Source organism: Ruditapes philippinarum, unplaced genomic scaffold (genome assembly GCF_026571515.1).
Source record: "Ruditapes philippinarum isolate M1 unplaced genomic scaffold, ASM2657151v2 ctg14882_1_1_1_1, whole genome shotgun sequence".
NCBI classification, from domain to species: Eukaryota; Metazoa; Mollusca; class Bivalvia; order Venerida; family Veneridae; genus Ruditapes; species Ruditapes philippinarum.
The window spans coordinates 3,205-20,597 of record NW_026860727.1 but is presented as its reverse complement, the minus strand read 5'-3'; the positions used below and the strand labels follow the sequence as shown (position 1 = coordinate 20,597).

Below are 17,393 nucleotides of genomic sequence, written 5' to 3'. Positions count from 1 at the left end.
TAACATTCTACGTAAATATTATTTGAAGATAATCATTAAAATGTACAGTAAAATACAGGCATTGATAATATATCACATACAGAAGACAAATATGATAAGTAAGCCCTATAAAGACTCTAAGTATACCATGCATAACATTTCATTAACTTTAAAATCCGGAAATAAATATTAATATTTATTTAGGAGAAAAATGGCATTCTTAAAGGTACGTCCTTATAATTTCAAGTCCATACACAATTCGCAATGTGAAATAGTTAATTACACAACACATTTAACTCTGAACAATAATGGTATAATCAATTTACTATACCGATGAGTACTTTGCGCAAATATATGTTTTACTATGAAATGTTTGAATCAACTAAATGATTTCTACAAAATTAATTTATTTTGATTAGGTGGGGAGAGTTGGTGGTTCATGCACGTGAAAATCATGAATTTCATACTTGTAATTTTACAATGGAAAAGAATGTCATTCTTAAACTTGTGAAATATTTACATGCTGTATCATGTGGATAAAACATATGTTTTGGCATTAAAAAGGTGATTGATACTAATGTATGCATGATAATTAAGTAGTGTCATATGATAACACGTTTATTTAGAAAAAAAGGGAATCTTGTAGTAAAGCGCCGTTATTTTCCTCTATGGCAAAACTTATACTAGTTAAATTTAGACATGAAAATGCTAGTAAATTTGCTTAAATTAGAAAGAATAATTTCTTTTGTACTTGATAATATTCTCTCAAAACAATGGACTGAAATATCTGAAATATTAATGTGCTGTAGGAAGAAAGTTCTTTCTGTATTAAAGACGGTTATTTTATTATTATATTTAGTGGTAATATAACTTTAAATAAGCTGTTATATTAGTTCAAAAGCAGATATTATATATTCATTTTCGATGGTGGTAGTAAAAAAGTATGTTTCCTACACAAAACCTTGACTGATTTTTTGATGATTGCAATATTATGAAAGGATTTTTTTCAATTTTATTATTTGGCAATATTGACGTAGGACATTTGAATTTTCAATGACCTTTTGTTGGTAATTACCGGATTCCGAAGTAAATCTTTCGGATTTTAAAGTATGGCATAACGGTTTACATGATTTATGTATAACTGAAGTTATAACACAATACTTGCCAAAAAAAGCCTCAAGACTTTCAGTTTCAATTTGAATTCATAGTAGGTTCGAATCTTAATTAAACATTATATTTTCTTTTCTGGTTTTTTTTTACCTTATTTTGCATTTAACTTGATTATTATGTTTTTGTGCAAGCCAATCTATGGTGGCATATTTCTGCCACCAGATAACCATATAAGTAACTAGTTAATTAAGAGGTTAACTAGTTACGTAACTAGTTAACCTCTTAATTAACTAGTTAGTTATCAGGTTAACTAGTTACGTAACTAGTTAACCTCTTAATTAAAATTTAAAAACAAAAATAAACGGATTATCAAATCATTCATTCACTAATGCTGCATGTATTTTTAAGGAAAACAAATCTAAATAAAATGTTTATCGAGTATCGAACCCGCAACTTCACGATTACAATACCATCCTTCTTACCACTAAGCCATCTTGGTCGTAATTATGAAAATGAAAGTATCGAGGACATAAAAAATTAATGGGTAAATCGTAATAAATCACGGAAACTAACGAAAAAACATCCCGAAAATAATTCAGTCTCCGGTCAATATTGCCAAACAATTTGTATTTTGTAACCGTTTTTAAAATTAGACCAACACATACAATATTTCGTAATGGGAACATGTGTCATATACGCAAATGACTTTTACAAAGGAAATAGTTTTTAAAAAAGGTCGCATATTTCATTGAGAGAAAGTTTGACCATTGTGAAATATTTGAGTAACCCGGCGTACTCATCCGCCGCTATGTCTCAACTGATAATCCTGACTGGATTTTACAGATATACTCTCACACTCTCGTTTACCGTTAAACTTGTAATCAGAATCTTCTCTCGGTGCATCTACCTTCACAAATATGTAAACTTTCGTATGGTTAGTTTGTTAATCGTTTTATACAAATTACCGGTGTGTTATATATCTGTACAAAACTTTTGTGATATTTTTCTTCATACATCGAGGGGAAAAAAGTGAGCTACGGGAAACGAAAGCAACAACTACCGGAAGTTAATTCAAGATGAGGCTGTTGTTTTCGGCTGCTTTGATATTATTACTTCAGGTGAGATATTTAAAAGGTGTTGGTGATATTTTAATAATTAAGTCTTTGCGTCTATGCTTGCACAGAGATATAATTATTTTGATGATGTGGCATTTAAACAAAGGTGTCCCTTTTGGAGTTTGTCTGTGTGTTCATCTTCCACGGAGAAGAAGTTGTTACTTCTGCAGTGGAAACTTTCAGTTTCTTCAATACAAGTAGAATTAATGGCAACTTACATAATTATAACCAGTGGCGTCTTAAAATTAAAGTTTAACTTCTGAAAACCGTACAATTGTGAGAGTAACCAAAAAGTTCGAAATTTGGAAGTTTCCAGAACTCAGAAGTTCGAACTTATCTGAACAAGTAGATATTCTTATAGCTCCGGAAGTGCATGAAAACAACACGCCGGTCAAAGTAATTTACCCTAGAACATTATGAAAACTCAATGATATTGATATAAAAGTTTCAGTGAAAATAAATGTATACGGAAAAAAAACTCAATTTATATTATATACGTAAATATTAATGATTCGCAGACCGAGGTTTATATGAATAATAAATCGCAGGTATTTTATTTTAGCCACGTTTTATATGAATAATGCTCTGTAGACATTTATTCTTATAATACTGCATGTAACGTCATTTTTCATTGGATAATCGTGACGTTTATATAGTTTTATATACACGGCTGCTGTCGATTCATGAAGAAATCTTACTTTTATTCTCTAAAAATGATGCTTGCTGTATAATAAATTCGTTAAAAAGAATGTTGACAGGTTATATGGCCGTATATAAACGGCTGTTTGCAATATAACCCTCGCCTAACGGCTCAGGTTATTTTTACAAATAGCCGTTTATATAGGGCCATATAACCTGTCAACGATCTTTATAACTAATAATATATCCGTGGCATTCAAAAATGTCTTTGATTTATATATAATATAATGTGTTCCGCAAATGTTTCAGTATAGCCGTGAATTATGTTAACTATGATCCGCAGTTTTCATGGTACCCGTAATTTATATAAATCATAGTCTGTTATATTCAACTATGACCGCGAAATGCATCAATAAGACACGAAGGCTAGCACATTGAACTCGTATTTTCTGTTCATGCTGATGTTTATAATTTATGTCGTCTGATAATAGCTTTTCAAAACTTCAACCGAAAACGTAACAAATTTGGTGATTAATTTAAACGGTTGTTTTACATCATGCTATAATATTTTCAATGGGTACGACATAAGCTAGTCCTCTTAGGGCGGATTATACATATATTTATCATATAGAAAAACATATACAGCATACCTGTGTTACGGAAATAGTCACTTGTTATTAGTCCAGGCTTGTACCTATTTAATTTATCGGGATAAAAAAATGATAAGACTCGTGCATAAAAAGATGCATATCGAACTTTTCACCGGAATAGACTGCCGTTTATGAATTGGTGTTACTTCTGCAGTGGTAACTGATTTTCAAGAACAGATTTCGCCCATTGTAAACAAATTACAACAATAACACAAAATATTTGTCTCCGCGAAAATGTCTTGAAATACAGTATATAACAGAAACATGTTCAGAGAAAATCAGTCACTCGTTTCCAAATTATCAATAAGAAAAAAGATAAAGCAACAATAAATGGTGTTCAATGTTGTTTCTGTAATATTGTTGCCATGGTGTCGCTATATCGTATATTTGGATACTAATACCCATTACATTTTGAAGTTTTTATATTTTGAATATATGAAAACATAAAAACAAAACTTAGTTTTAACTCTGTAGGTTTGGTCTATGCGGCCTAACTTATAAAACATTAAGTAAATCTTTATATTGAAAATTTTACCTTATTTCGAAGACAAAATGTTATTTCCCATTATATTTCAAAAGTAAATAACGTCTTTGTTTTTACTCTCATTTTGACAGTTTTGCAATGTGCTCGTTCAAATACACGTGTATAGCATTTAATAATGCACGTTTGAAACGTTGTGGAAATCGTCTATGTTTTAAAGCTATACTAAGCTCAGATTTGATATTAGAAAATATTGATAATTGCTACACAGTATCTTTGTGAATATAAAACTAAACATGTTTTGACTTCATACAAAGTAGATATGTAATGTTTCAAATTCTACACACTGTAGAGGGCCACAATATGAATATGAATAGTGTCATAAAAAACTAGCAGGGTTTTTTTTAAAGAAAAGATCAACTTTACTTGACCTGTAATAGGGAACGCAGCTTCCAATACATAGTTTATTCCTTCTCTTATTCAAATTAGATATATTCAGTAAGATTTTCATAGATTTCAATAAATTATGTGATTCAAGGATGAGCATAGTATAATTTTAATAATGTACCTTTTCATATTTCCCCAATCTAGCTGCTCGGGTTATGTAGGAAACAACCGTGTATTCTAGGCCATACCATCTGTCAAAAATAATATTTATTTTGTAACTATCAATAATACACTTATTTACTGACGATTATCTATCTACTGAATGTCCAAGATATTGAACATAAAAGAAGAAATGAGCCGCGTCACAACAAAACCAACATAGTGCGTTTGCGACCAGCGCAGTCTGATCAGGATCCATGCTGTTCAGGATCCATGCTGTTCGCAATTCAGTTTCTCTACTTGTAATAGGGTTGGTAAGCGAACAGCATGGATCCTGACCAGACTGCGCGGATGGGTAGGCTGGTCTGGATCCATGCTGGTCGCAAACCCATTATGTTGGTTTTGTCATGACACGGCTCAAATAATGTTTCTAAATATAGAATTGTCACAGGCAGCATTCCGATAGCTGTATCTGAAGTTACACACAAGAAATGTTCAAATATTAAAATCATAAAAAACGCACTGAATGTTCAAGAACAGTGTGAACATTTACAATGTAAGTAACGCTTTGAATTATTTTTGCAAATTCAACCAAATTGTGACAATGTTTATAACCATTTTATAAATTTTATTATATTACATGTTTTCCTTTGTGGATATTAAGTGCCGCTCTAGACATTATCACATTATTTGTAAACTTTACTAAGTACATTGAAAAAATAATTTCAATTTTCAAAAACAAAAAAATTGACATAATTCTGGAGATGCGCAGCTGCAGTGTCGTGTAAGTTTTTGGTCATAATTTATTCCAACTACTGTCAATTTAATAAATACATTTACGTGATTTGAGCTAGCTACTTATAACATACTTATATCACCACTATGATATTGATGGTGACAAATGGTGATATACAAAGCTGACTTTCTTCGTTAGTAACGGTTTAGAAACATATAAGCATGCTAGTAATCATGCATAGTGCCATAAAAAACGTGCAGTTATTTTTTTTCAAGACAAGGCCAAATTAACCTGGCCAGTAATATGAAATGCAGCTTCCTTTTCAAACAAAGTTATTCAAATTAGATATACTCAGTAAGAATGTCCTAGATTTCAATTTTCTGCAGTAAAAGATTTGTACGTAAAGATGAGCATTATCTTTATGATAATTGTTTTTCATTTATTTTATTTTTTAAATTCATTCGATTTGAAATGTATTGTAAATTGAATTTTATACTTGTACAACAAACTAACTTTTGGAGTTTAATAGGTCGGACAGGATTTGTAAGATGCTATACATATTTGAGCCGCGTCACGACAAAACCAACATAATGGGTTTGCGACCAGCATGGATCCAGACCAGCCTGCGCATCCGCGCAGTCTGATCAGGATCCATGCTGTTCGCTTACAAACTCTATAACAAGTAGAGAAACTAAACCAAAAATAAACAGATTTTGAGAAACAAAAAAATTAAAGCATTTTCGGCGGAATAATGGGCCTTTAATCAAAATTGAATAGTAAATTATGCCGTAGATTAATATCAATTACATGTTATGTGATTTCAAACTATTCGAATGTGAAGTCTATATTGCATTTTTCCATATCAATTTCTCTAGGAACAGATTATAGTAAATGACTTCAGGTATTCAAAATGGATTTATCCTTGAAGACTTAATCATTTTGACAATTCAGCAATTTATAGATTGACAAATAACGGCGACTAAATTCATATTATCAGTTATAAATAGGTGTCATATTAAAACTTGCTTATATTTCTACATGCCATCAGCGACATCAAGTCAAGTCAAGTAATATTTAAATTTTAAATACTATGCTCATCCTTGAGTAACATATTTGAATCACAGAAATTTATTGAAATCAATGAAATTCTTACCGACTATGTCTAATTTGAAAAAAAGAATGAATAACTTTGTATGGGAAGCTGTATTCCCTATTAAGGGTTAAGTAAAGTTGGTCTTTTCTTTAAAGAAAAAAAAAGCTAGTTTTTTTTTAATGACACTATATGTTCATATTGTGATCACCTATAATGTGTAAATGAAAATGACATATCTACCTTGCAAGTGTTTGTTAAAATAACAATTTTTAGGACAAGACTGCCCAGGAGATTAAAGTGGATTTGTCATTGACTCATAAAGGACCTTGACCTCGAAGGTCAACTTATTTAATTTTTAACGATTTTGCTATAATTGTCTATAACTTTGTAATTAATGAATGGATTCACAATAACCTTAAGGACACGACCTTAAAGGCTGTAAACTAAACCTGACCGTAACCTTTAATAATTGACCTTGACATTTAATGTCAAATTAATTCATTCTACTACCGATTAGATTCATGCTTGCCATTGATTGGACAAAACAACTCTTGTGACCGTAACCGACATGTTAAATAATTCAAATTTGACCTTGACTTTTAAATGATCTTGACCGTGAAGGTCAAATTATTGTTCTTTTTTAAAGGGTATTAACTATATTATTTATTTACGGATTTTGTTCATATTTAGACAAATCAACCTTAATGTTGAATTATTTAAATCTAAACTTTACCTGAAACTGACCTTTCTTGACTGTTTACGGTCTACTGATTGAACAAGTAGAGATTTTGATGCTAAAGCATCAATTCGCCGGATAGAAAATTAATTGTATTATCATAAATATAAGTTAATATCAGTTTAATGGTTCAAGTATAAAGAAGAGAGGAACAATATATTGAGTAATATTTATTCATAATACAAGATCATATTTGAAGCAAACTTGCTTAGCAATATTGTCAAGAAACTGTTATCATTATTAAATAAGCAAGTATTGTTTGGCAATACTGACCTGAGATTCATTAATTTTCGGGGATGCTTGTTAGTTTACGTAACTTATTAAGATTAATGTTAAAGATTTTATTGAAAGTATAATTATACATGTATATCAATTAATACTGCTCGATGGCCTAGTGGTAAGTATGACCAAGTTGTGACCTAGTAGGCGCAAGTTCGAATCTTGGACAAAGCCTATTTGTAGTTTTCATATATTGATTTCATAATTTTGATAATTTTTTATTGCCATGTGTACGACTTTACATTGTGATTAGCAGGCTTAATACATACTGGTAAAGTTTTGCAAAATATAAAAAAAAATATAGAAAACATAAAAAATCACCTCATCGAACCTACAGTCTTCAATTTGAAATAAACTAAAAATCTTACACCTTGCCATCGAGGCTTATAAGGCAAGTGATATGCTAGTAATAATACTTGTAATTCTACTTTATACATATACCGTTGTACCATACATTGAAATCCAAATTGTTCAGAATCTGATAATGACCAACAAATAATTACCAATCAGCGAATATTTGCAAAGAAACTATGAAAATATATATGTTTAATTATTGCATGAAACAATGCAATTCTACTGTAAAAGTGGTGTCTGAATAAAAAATTATTCTTAAGCGATATCGAAAAAATATATAATTTAATTGAAATCAATATTCCCGTCGTTACATCCGATATAGTTAACGTTTAATTAATTGCCTTTCAGTGCGATAAAATATCAACATGAAGATAATTTAGATTAAAGAAGATTATACTTTTCTCTATGTAGATCTTTCTAATACGATTCCGGATCCAGGGTTATTCTCCCTACAGGAAACCTGTGCGACGGAAATCGACGGACTATAACGAAATCAACGATTACCACTCAATCGCAACTACTCGGCCCTTTCCGTCAGTCTTCGGATAAGGACTATCAGTTATTATAGATAATAGCCGAGGCAGTTCCGAATGGTTACCACTAGCATACATTTATTTTGTAATCTTTAACCTAAACTTAACGTCAGCAGGACAGAAACCCTTTACCAAGAAAATCTATTTTAATGTGTAAAAAATGAGTATCTAGACCTTTCTAATGATATAAAATATGAAACTGATTAACGAATAATAACTTTGTAATTATTCATACAAAATTACTATGATTTTCACTTTATCAGCTGCCATACATCGCAAATTACCTGTATGGCTTATCAGCAATTTGTTACTATTAATAGATTTTATAACACTTACTTACAACGTGTAGTCACGTGATTCTTACAAAAGAATAGGGAAAACCTGTTAATTATTATAAATACAATAATAAAATCGAATAGGTCTCATAAGATATAAACAACCAAATAATTTGAAAGTATCATTTCAAATATAATGCACGATTTATTTGTCATAAAATAGCACCGCATGACACTTAGAAAAAAGTAAAAGTATCACTAAGTTTAATGACTTGTCCATAGGGATACGTTCTTAATTCATTTTATAAAAAATGCACAGTTGCTTTTTAAGATGTCAATATTTGTATATTTCATTTCATTGAGCAACGTTATTATATGTTTGAATTTTAAAGATTACTAAAACATAAATGTGGTCTTTAATTGTTCAATAATTTATATGCTTTTATTCTCAGTTTTTAAGGCCTTCTCCTACCATAGGTATAATATTAAACTGTTACAAATATAGTCGCCGGTTTCTACCGGCGACTAATAAGCTGAATTTATGATAACTAAGGGATTTGATTCATACTAGGGCAAACCAACGCTAATGTCAAAACCGACATGTTGAATCCTTGATATAAATTATGACCTAGACCTTAAAGTGACCTTCACTGTCATGGTCAATTGAAATTGTGATTTTTTTACTTAGACAAAACGAAACTTATGACACGACATGTTGAATATTGAAAAAAAGATATGAAAATTTTGGGTTTTAAGGTGTCTGCCAAAAATGCTGCTTACTTCAAATAAGTTTCAGACTTTCTTCACCAATTAGATTTAAATAAATGTTCACTGTAAACGCGATTTTGAAGAAAGCTTCCATTCTCAAGTCCGCTTCATGGGACTACATGAAACCAGGCACATTATTTCTCGGAAACGAATAAAAACATTCTTTTTTAGAACGGGACTACAGAATTTTTCAACGTTTAAATGATGATTTTAGACCATGTAAGATGCTATACATGCAGAAAGAAGCGCTGATTGTGAGAAATTATTTCTCATCAAAGCAGCAAAATATAAACAAAGTAGTATTTTGGCTTCCATATAAAAACTGAATCACTATAACTGTACTAATTGCTTAAATCCGATAAAAAATTTTGGTAACCTTTTCAAAATTATAATAGGAAATCAAAAATAAGGAGTTTTTAGGAAATATAAATTAAAACAATTCCGGGGCATAATGGGCCTTTTTCGGATTAACATGCAACAAATTATTTAGCAGTATATCTTTCCGCAGAACAACACCAGTTTGGTCGTTATTAAGAGGTTGCTACATTGTTTATAAAGTTTTTCTTTGGGGAAAAAGTGATATCGTTATTACCGTATAAACGTTTGTTCTATAGAGGTTGCGCTGTAATGATAATTTATAATGAATGACATTTCTTCGAGCCTTCAACAGCACGTTTTTTCGCTGTTAATAAAAATATTTATGCTATTTTATTACGAAATATTAATTCATTACGAACTAAACATTAACTAAGATATGATGCCAAATTAATTTACAGATCAAAAAGGTTTTAATATATGCTGACAAACACACTATTTAGATACATTTTAAGTCTTATTTAAATATTTTACTTGTCCTGTTTCTAACCATTAGCACTGCAAATGGGGGACAAATATTAGGGGTCACGTGAACTTAAATTTTAATGTAATACTAGTTAATAATCATTGTTAACTTTTACGAGAAAATAAGAAGTATTTGCTTAAACATTACGTCCCATCAATTTGTTATCCGGTCAAGACAGACCTTTAAGATTTCAACCTTTGATTAATGTGCAGGCAACGACATATGGTGGCACTGTAATATTTATGGGTCACTCACATACCGTTCGTTTATCATGTAAGGTAGGGACATCGGAATTCGTTAGAGCTCGTAACCTTCGGGTCACGCATTTTTGTTACGTTAAACATGAAAATGTGAGATAATATAATAACTGTTTACAAACTCCCATGTTCTTCTCAAGAGGGTTTACATAGTAACGTTTGTCTAACTAACCTCTCAAGCCGACATGTTTGTGGCTTTTTGTATGTTGCCGCAGCAGGGCGTTTGATACTTGCATGGGCAGCCGAATGTAATTCCCGTATTTCCGTATTTATTCAGTCATTGAATATCACGATTTTTAGATACTATTCTTTTAATGTTTGAGATTAAATGCTACAAAAAACGCATTAATTTCTGGCAAAGAGCCTTTAAAGTTCAAAAGATACAGAAATTAACAGTTAAATAAACAGCGGGACAGCCGCATTTTTTTCTAGTTGGTATTTTTTTGTTCAAAGATTAATTAAGTTGCAATTAAGACTTGACAAAAGTATGTCTACAGACAAACTGGATTGTCTCTTATCCCGAATTTTACCTTTAAAGTTTGTATGTTTAACAGTTTTGATGTTGTAATTACCGATTTCACCCAAATTAGGACTCTTAGTTTTAGGACTCTAGGACTTGTAATATTGAATATATAAGCATATTAAAAATCTAACGATATTAAACACACACAAAAAAGTTTTTTTATTGGTAAACAATGATTATATTGGCATAATTTGTTTGAGACTGACTTATTTAGTCTTATAATACTTAATATTAGCATAGTAAAGGCATTTAAAGGTATCTATATAGATTAATAATATCTTATTGTATATGTTGTACATGATAAATTTACACAATCTAACATCATTATCTTAAGCATAATTATAATGTACATACAAAAGGGTTGGACCAAAAGTTATACCAACATTATCTAGGATCCTCCCATTAAGGTATATCTTGTTGGCTTAATGGTAACTTAATTAGTAAGTGTGGATTTTAAAAAAATTTAAGACATTTATGAAGTAAGCGATTTAAGTTTCATATATTTCTAATTGTTAAAATAATCACTTAAGTAATGTTTTTTTATGACAGTATATGTAGAATGATGTTGAATATTAGCTCATCGAATATATTCGTTTTATATTTTGAATCTGGGACATGCAATATATCATGTCCCAAATTAAATATAAGAATTTTGTGTTAATCAGAAAATTGATTTTTTGCGTGAAGGCTATATTAAATTGTCAAACACATATGTATAGTGGCATAATATAATTGCTAGAATTTTAATATTTACGTTTTGAATATGAGCTCGGCTTAAGATCCACAAGGCTAAAAACATAAGAATTTCAATTCTTGCATAAATCAACTGAAACAATATCCAAAAACTAGTAAAGAAATATGCGAAAATATCGATATTTAATGCGATTCTATGCACTATTTCAGTTAAAAGCTGTTTTAAAAACGCTTTTCATATTTTAGCTCAGTTTGCACCATATATAGTTATTCTCAACAACAACAACTACTACAACAACAACAACAACAACAACAAAAATCTCAGTAGAGGCTCTTTATCATTATTATCATTATTTTTATTATTATTATTATTATTTTTATTATTATTATTATTATTATTTTTATTATTTCTATTATAATTATTATTATTATTATTATTATTATTATTATTATTATTATTATTATTATTATTATTATTATTATTACAAAACTGAGATCTCAATATTATTATTATTACAAAACTGAGATCTCAATAACATTTAATATAAGTTTATTATTAGAGGATAACATGGAGTATTTATCCGTTATTGAAAATATTTGCATAAGTAATTTCTTTATTTAACAAAAATACCATTGATTCGTTGGCACTATTAAATCGCAGGTTTGTAACATCAATTTTCACTGGATAATCGTATCGTTTATATAATCTTTATAGTACTGCACGTTTTTATTGTCGCTTTTCATTGGATAATCGTCGACACGTTTATATTATTAGTTATAAAGATTGTTGACAGGTTATATGGTCCTATAGCGGGGCCTCAGTGGCCGAGTGGTTAAGGTCGCTGACTTGAGATCACAGGTCACTCACCGCTGTAGGTTCGATCCTCACTCGGGTCGAAATATTTCATGTGAGGAAGCCATTCAGCTGGCTTGCGGAAGGTCGGTGGTTCTACCCAGGTGCCCGCTCGTACCGTTTATATACGGCCATATATCCTTTCAACAATTTTTATAACGAATTTATAATACAGCACACATCATTTTTAGAGAAAAGGTAAGATTTCTTCATGAATCGACAGTAGCCGTGTATATTATTAGTTATAAAGATTGTTGACAGGTTATATGGCCCTATATAAACGGTTGTTTGTAAATATAACCCGAGCCGCTAGGCGAGGGTTATATTGCAAACAGCCGTTTATATACGGTCATATAACCTATCAACAATCTTTATAACGAATTTATAATACAGCAAACATCATTTTTTAGAGAAAAAAAGTAAGATATCTTCATAAATCGACAACAGCCGTGTATATAAAACTATATAAACGTCACGATTATCCAATGAAAAGCGACGTTACAAACGTGCAGTATTATAAAAAACTATATAAACGTCACGATTATCCAATGAAAAGCGACGTTACAAACGTGCAGTATTATAAAAAAGTATATAAACGTCACGATTATCCGATGAAAAGCGACGTTACATACGTGCGGTATTATAAAGTTTTTTATACGTGGCGAAGAAATCTCACTTTTTTCTCTAAAACAAGATGCACGCTGTATTATAAATGTTTTATAAATTTTTGACAGGTTATATGGCCGTATATATACGATTGTTCGCAATATAACCGTTAGCACAGTTACAAATAACCTGTCAAAAATCTTTATAACTACATGTAATAATATACACGGCTACTGCAAATTTATGAAGAGTTGGGGGCCGGGTTGTGGTGCATTATTATTGCGTTCAATCAAGATTCTTGACAGGTTATATTGGGGTTATCCAAGGGAGGTCCACTGAGTATAACGTCACCTACTACGGCATGTTAAAGCGGTGCACAGCACTTTTTATTCGTATCGTTTTTTCAATGCCACAAGAAGATACCGTTACATTGAAAACTGACAAAGCTCTCTACATTTTTTGTTCCATTTTTTCTAACAAACTATACCGAGCACACACTATACTTGTAAATCAAACTCAATTTCCACAAGCACGACAGCCTGTTTACAATGTTTAAAAGTGTTGACAAGTATCTTTGATGTTGAGAGCTCTAATATAGTGAATATTTTGGTTGCGGAAACACTCTTGATTTTAATACCATAAACATCATCACCGGCATATAGTACTATATATGAGCCAAGGTCAACAATCGGATTGTTTTAATATAGTTTTAGATTAAGTGGATATATGTAAGTAAAAAAACGTTATCGCGGAGTCTGATGGCCTTGTGGCTAACATGTATACTTCTCAATCCAGAGACCGTGAGTTCAAGGCTTCCATGCGTTCACGGACTTGTTTCCCTATCGAAATAGCATGGATACGTTTCAATTCAGCACTCTAAAATCTATACTTTTATTTAGCAGTTAGCAAAAATCACCGATCTTTTTTCAGAATTGAGAGTTAACGTTAAATTATTAGTCATTGCACGTAAAACGTGCATTACCTTCGTATATGACGTCACCAATCATCTGTAATATATTGAAGAAATACGTGATGGTCTTCTTTGATCTTGACGTTTTATATTACACCTGTGCAATATCAAGAAATACCCAACGGTTGTATCCCAGGGGGTTCTATCTACAAAACAGTACAAATCCTTCCATTAAAACATTCTCAAACTATGGTTGATACTGTTAATTTAATGAAAACCATAAAAAGAAATGCCACAAAACAACAATTTATCTTCAAAATTATGTGTGAGGCCATGTTTTAACATGAAAAAACTCGATTTTGTTTAATTCCAAGATCATTTATAATTTTCTGTAAATAAACCATATCAACATTGTGTAATTTTTTGTATGTTTTGTCTTTTTTCTTCAGGTCGTATCAATTTATTGCATTGGTCATCTTTACGTGGGTATCCTTGGTTACAACAATAACAACATAAACACCACGTGTTGCTCAGATAAATCTTGTGAAAATACCGTCGGGTGTGCCCTAATATTTGAAATAGTTGTAGACGGTTTAAATGGGTAAGACAAATATTTTGTTTTTATTGTCGAATTATAAAGGAATAAAATAAAGGTTCCATGAATCAAGTTCAACTTCCGGTCTGGCCAGAAAATGGCTGATAAAATACCTAACTTTATGAAGTCAAACAATTTTTTCCAGTGTTACATATGCATAATGGATGAATTCTATTTCGTGATTAATTTATTAACCATTTTTGATGTGTAACAATCGTTTAATTAAACTGAATTTTCCATACATTTTGCCTTTTCGGGTCGCAGGCTGAACAAAATGCACATTTCCCAGCATGAATGACACCCTAAGTTTTTGGGACTTCAACATTATTACAGTATTTAAGGGCCATCTGAATCACATTTTAATCTCTTTATAATTTGACAATAAAAACAAAATTATATACATGTATTCCTTTAGAGAAGAATCAGTTTTCATATCTTGGGATGTTTTAAATATAAAATGTACTAATGTGCCTCTGAAATCCATATTAATCAAATTCTTTAAAAATGTCAAATATGTGTTAATTTATATTAATGGATTTAGAGCATGTTAGATGTTTAACAGCTAAAGAAAGTAGCGCTGAATGTGTATAGGTAGCAAAATGTAAACGAAGAAGTATTTTGACTTCCATATAAAAAACTAATTCACTAAATGAGTATACCAATTGCCAACAATCAAAGCGAAAGAAGCAAAGATAGTTCATCATTATGGCAGGCAAATGAGTAATTTTTGAAACTGTAACAAGATACCAAAAAAAATTAAGATTTTTTGTGAAATAAAAATTAGCAATTTTTAGGCATAAAGCAGTAAATGCGAAATGGACTGATGCGGATCTCTATAAATTCTTTTAGCTTCCGCCCTATTATTATAATGACAATAAAAGCGTATTGCAATCCTAAATTCTTGAATTATTCTTCGTTTACTTTGTAAAAGAGTGACGATTTACATACAATACTGTTGTCATTTATTTTTTTAAATTTTTTAGTTCGGAGGGACCAGTTTCCGGACGACCGTCCAATACGCCGTTAACACCTGGCCAAGCAGCATCGTTCATCGGGGAGTCGGTTACTAACCCTTTGTCATTCGCCTTTAACAGATGGCCGGTAATGATTTAGAAATTAATGTGCAGAACAAACAATATAAATATATAGATTGTAAATTTTATTAATGTGAGATCTCAATTTCAAGTTTCTTTGTCTCATATAAGATGCATAACTATCGCAGTCTATTTCTTCAGTTATCATCGCCCTATATATTGTTTCTTTTTATGTCTTTGTCCCCTATTTAATTTATTTTCCTATCTTCTCTATGATCATTTCTTTTTAGCTCATCTGAGCTGGCTCAGGGTGAACTTTTATGATCGTTACGCAATATATATAGTGCTGCAAATTTGATAAGCTTAGGAACACCTAACTGGTCCCCGTTTCATGTATCAAAATGTTCGGTTGAGTCCCTAGATTACGAAATTGATTTCATTTTTCCCGAAAGTGCTGGCAGACTAAGAAATCCAAGATGGCGTCCAAGATGGCCGCCAAAAATATGAAAATTATAATTAACTTTATATTACTTGAAATTTGGCAGTTAAAACTTATCAATATATTCTTTTTTTTCTTTCTTGTATCATTTGTGTTCCTAAAATGCAGTTTTAATATGTAATTTTATGTAATTATATTTTTGATTGATAAAAACAGAAAATAATTACGAAAAATATCCGAAAAAAATGTGTTTTTAAAAATAATTGAAACAATTTCTTCTTATTTTCTCTCTTTTTAATAAAAATCTGATTTTTTATGACTGATTTTCAAGAAAACAACACATTAAGCTCGACTTTAAAAAAAAGAATTATAAAAAAAAGATAAAATAAAAAAAATATCTAATTAAAATATAGAGGTATTGTTACAGTTATATCGGTGACGTTGCCGTCAGCAAACTTTAACTGTGATCATTACTTTTAAACTTCTTTATGTATTGTCTTCGACTCTTCATACTTGACCACAACAACCTTGGGGCAAGATCTTTAAGTAGACAAGACTAACCTTGACCTTCATTCATTAATGACCTTGACCTCCAAGGTCAAATGTCTAAATTTTGCTTGTTTTTTTTTTTTGCTGATTTTTGCTATTAGATAACTTTGTTATTTTCTAATGGATTGTCTCTAATCTTGAACATAACCAGACAGACCTTGATCTTCACTCATAAATGACCTTGACCATGAAGGTCAAATTTTCATTTATATATATATATAATAAATGGATTTACTTCATATTATAACACAATATTCTTTAGGATAAGACTTTCATGTAAATTTAAATTGACCTTGACTTTTTATGACATTGACCTTGAAGGTAAAATTATTAAATTGCCACTGATTTTTGCTAAAATTGACTGTATTTTGGTAATTAATTCATGGATCATCTTCCTACATTGACAAAACAACATTTAGGACGAGACCTTTTAAAAGGTGGAACTGACTTTGACCTTGAACTTTAAATAACATTGACTGTGAAAGTAAAATGATTGAATTTTGGTTAAATTGTCATAATTTTGTTATTTATGTACGGATTTGATTTATACACAACTTTTTTACCAGTATATATATTTAATAATTAATGTGACCTTGACTTTAAGTTGACCATGACTGTCAATGTCAAATTAATGAAATTCTCTTGTTTCATTTTTGGTTTAGTAACTGGCTATAACTTTGTTATTTATAATTTGATAACCTTTATTTTCAGACATTTTTAGGTCAGGACCTTTATGTATATTAAACTAAAATTGACTTTAACTCATGAATGACCTTGACCTTGAAGAAAAATATTGAAT

General features: G+C 30.5%; 1 protein-coding gene across 1 annotated transcript; it reads left to right on the top strand.

Moving 5' to 3' along the window:
- Positions 1 to 1,938: 1,938 nt before the first annotated feature.
- LOC132713191 (uncharacterized) lies at positions 1,939 to 15,673 on the top strand (the record flags this gene model as incomplete). Its single annotated transcript, XM_060695677.1, is given in 3 exon segments — positions 1,939 to 2,207; positions 14,427 to 14,578; positions 15,556 to 15,673. Coding segments are annotated over 3 exon segments (312 nt in total), but the record flags the coding sequence as incomplete, so codon positions are not given.
- Between the last annotated feature and the right edge of the window lie 1,720 nt (positions 15,674 to 17,393).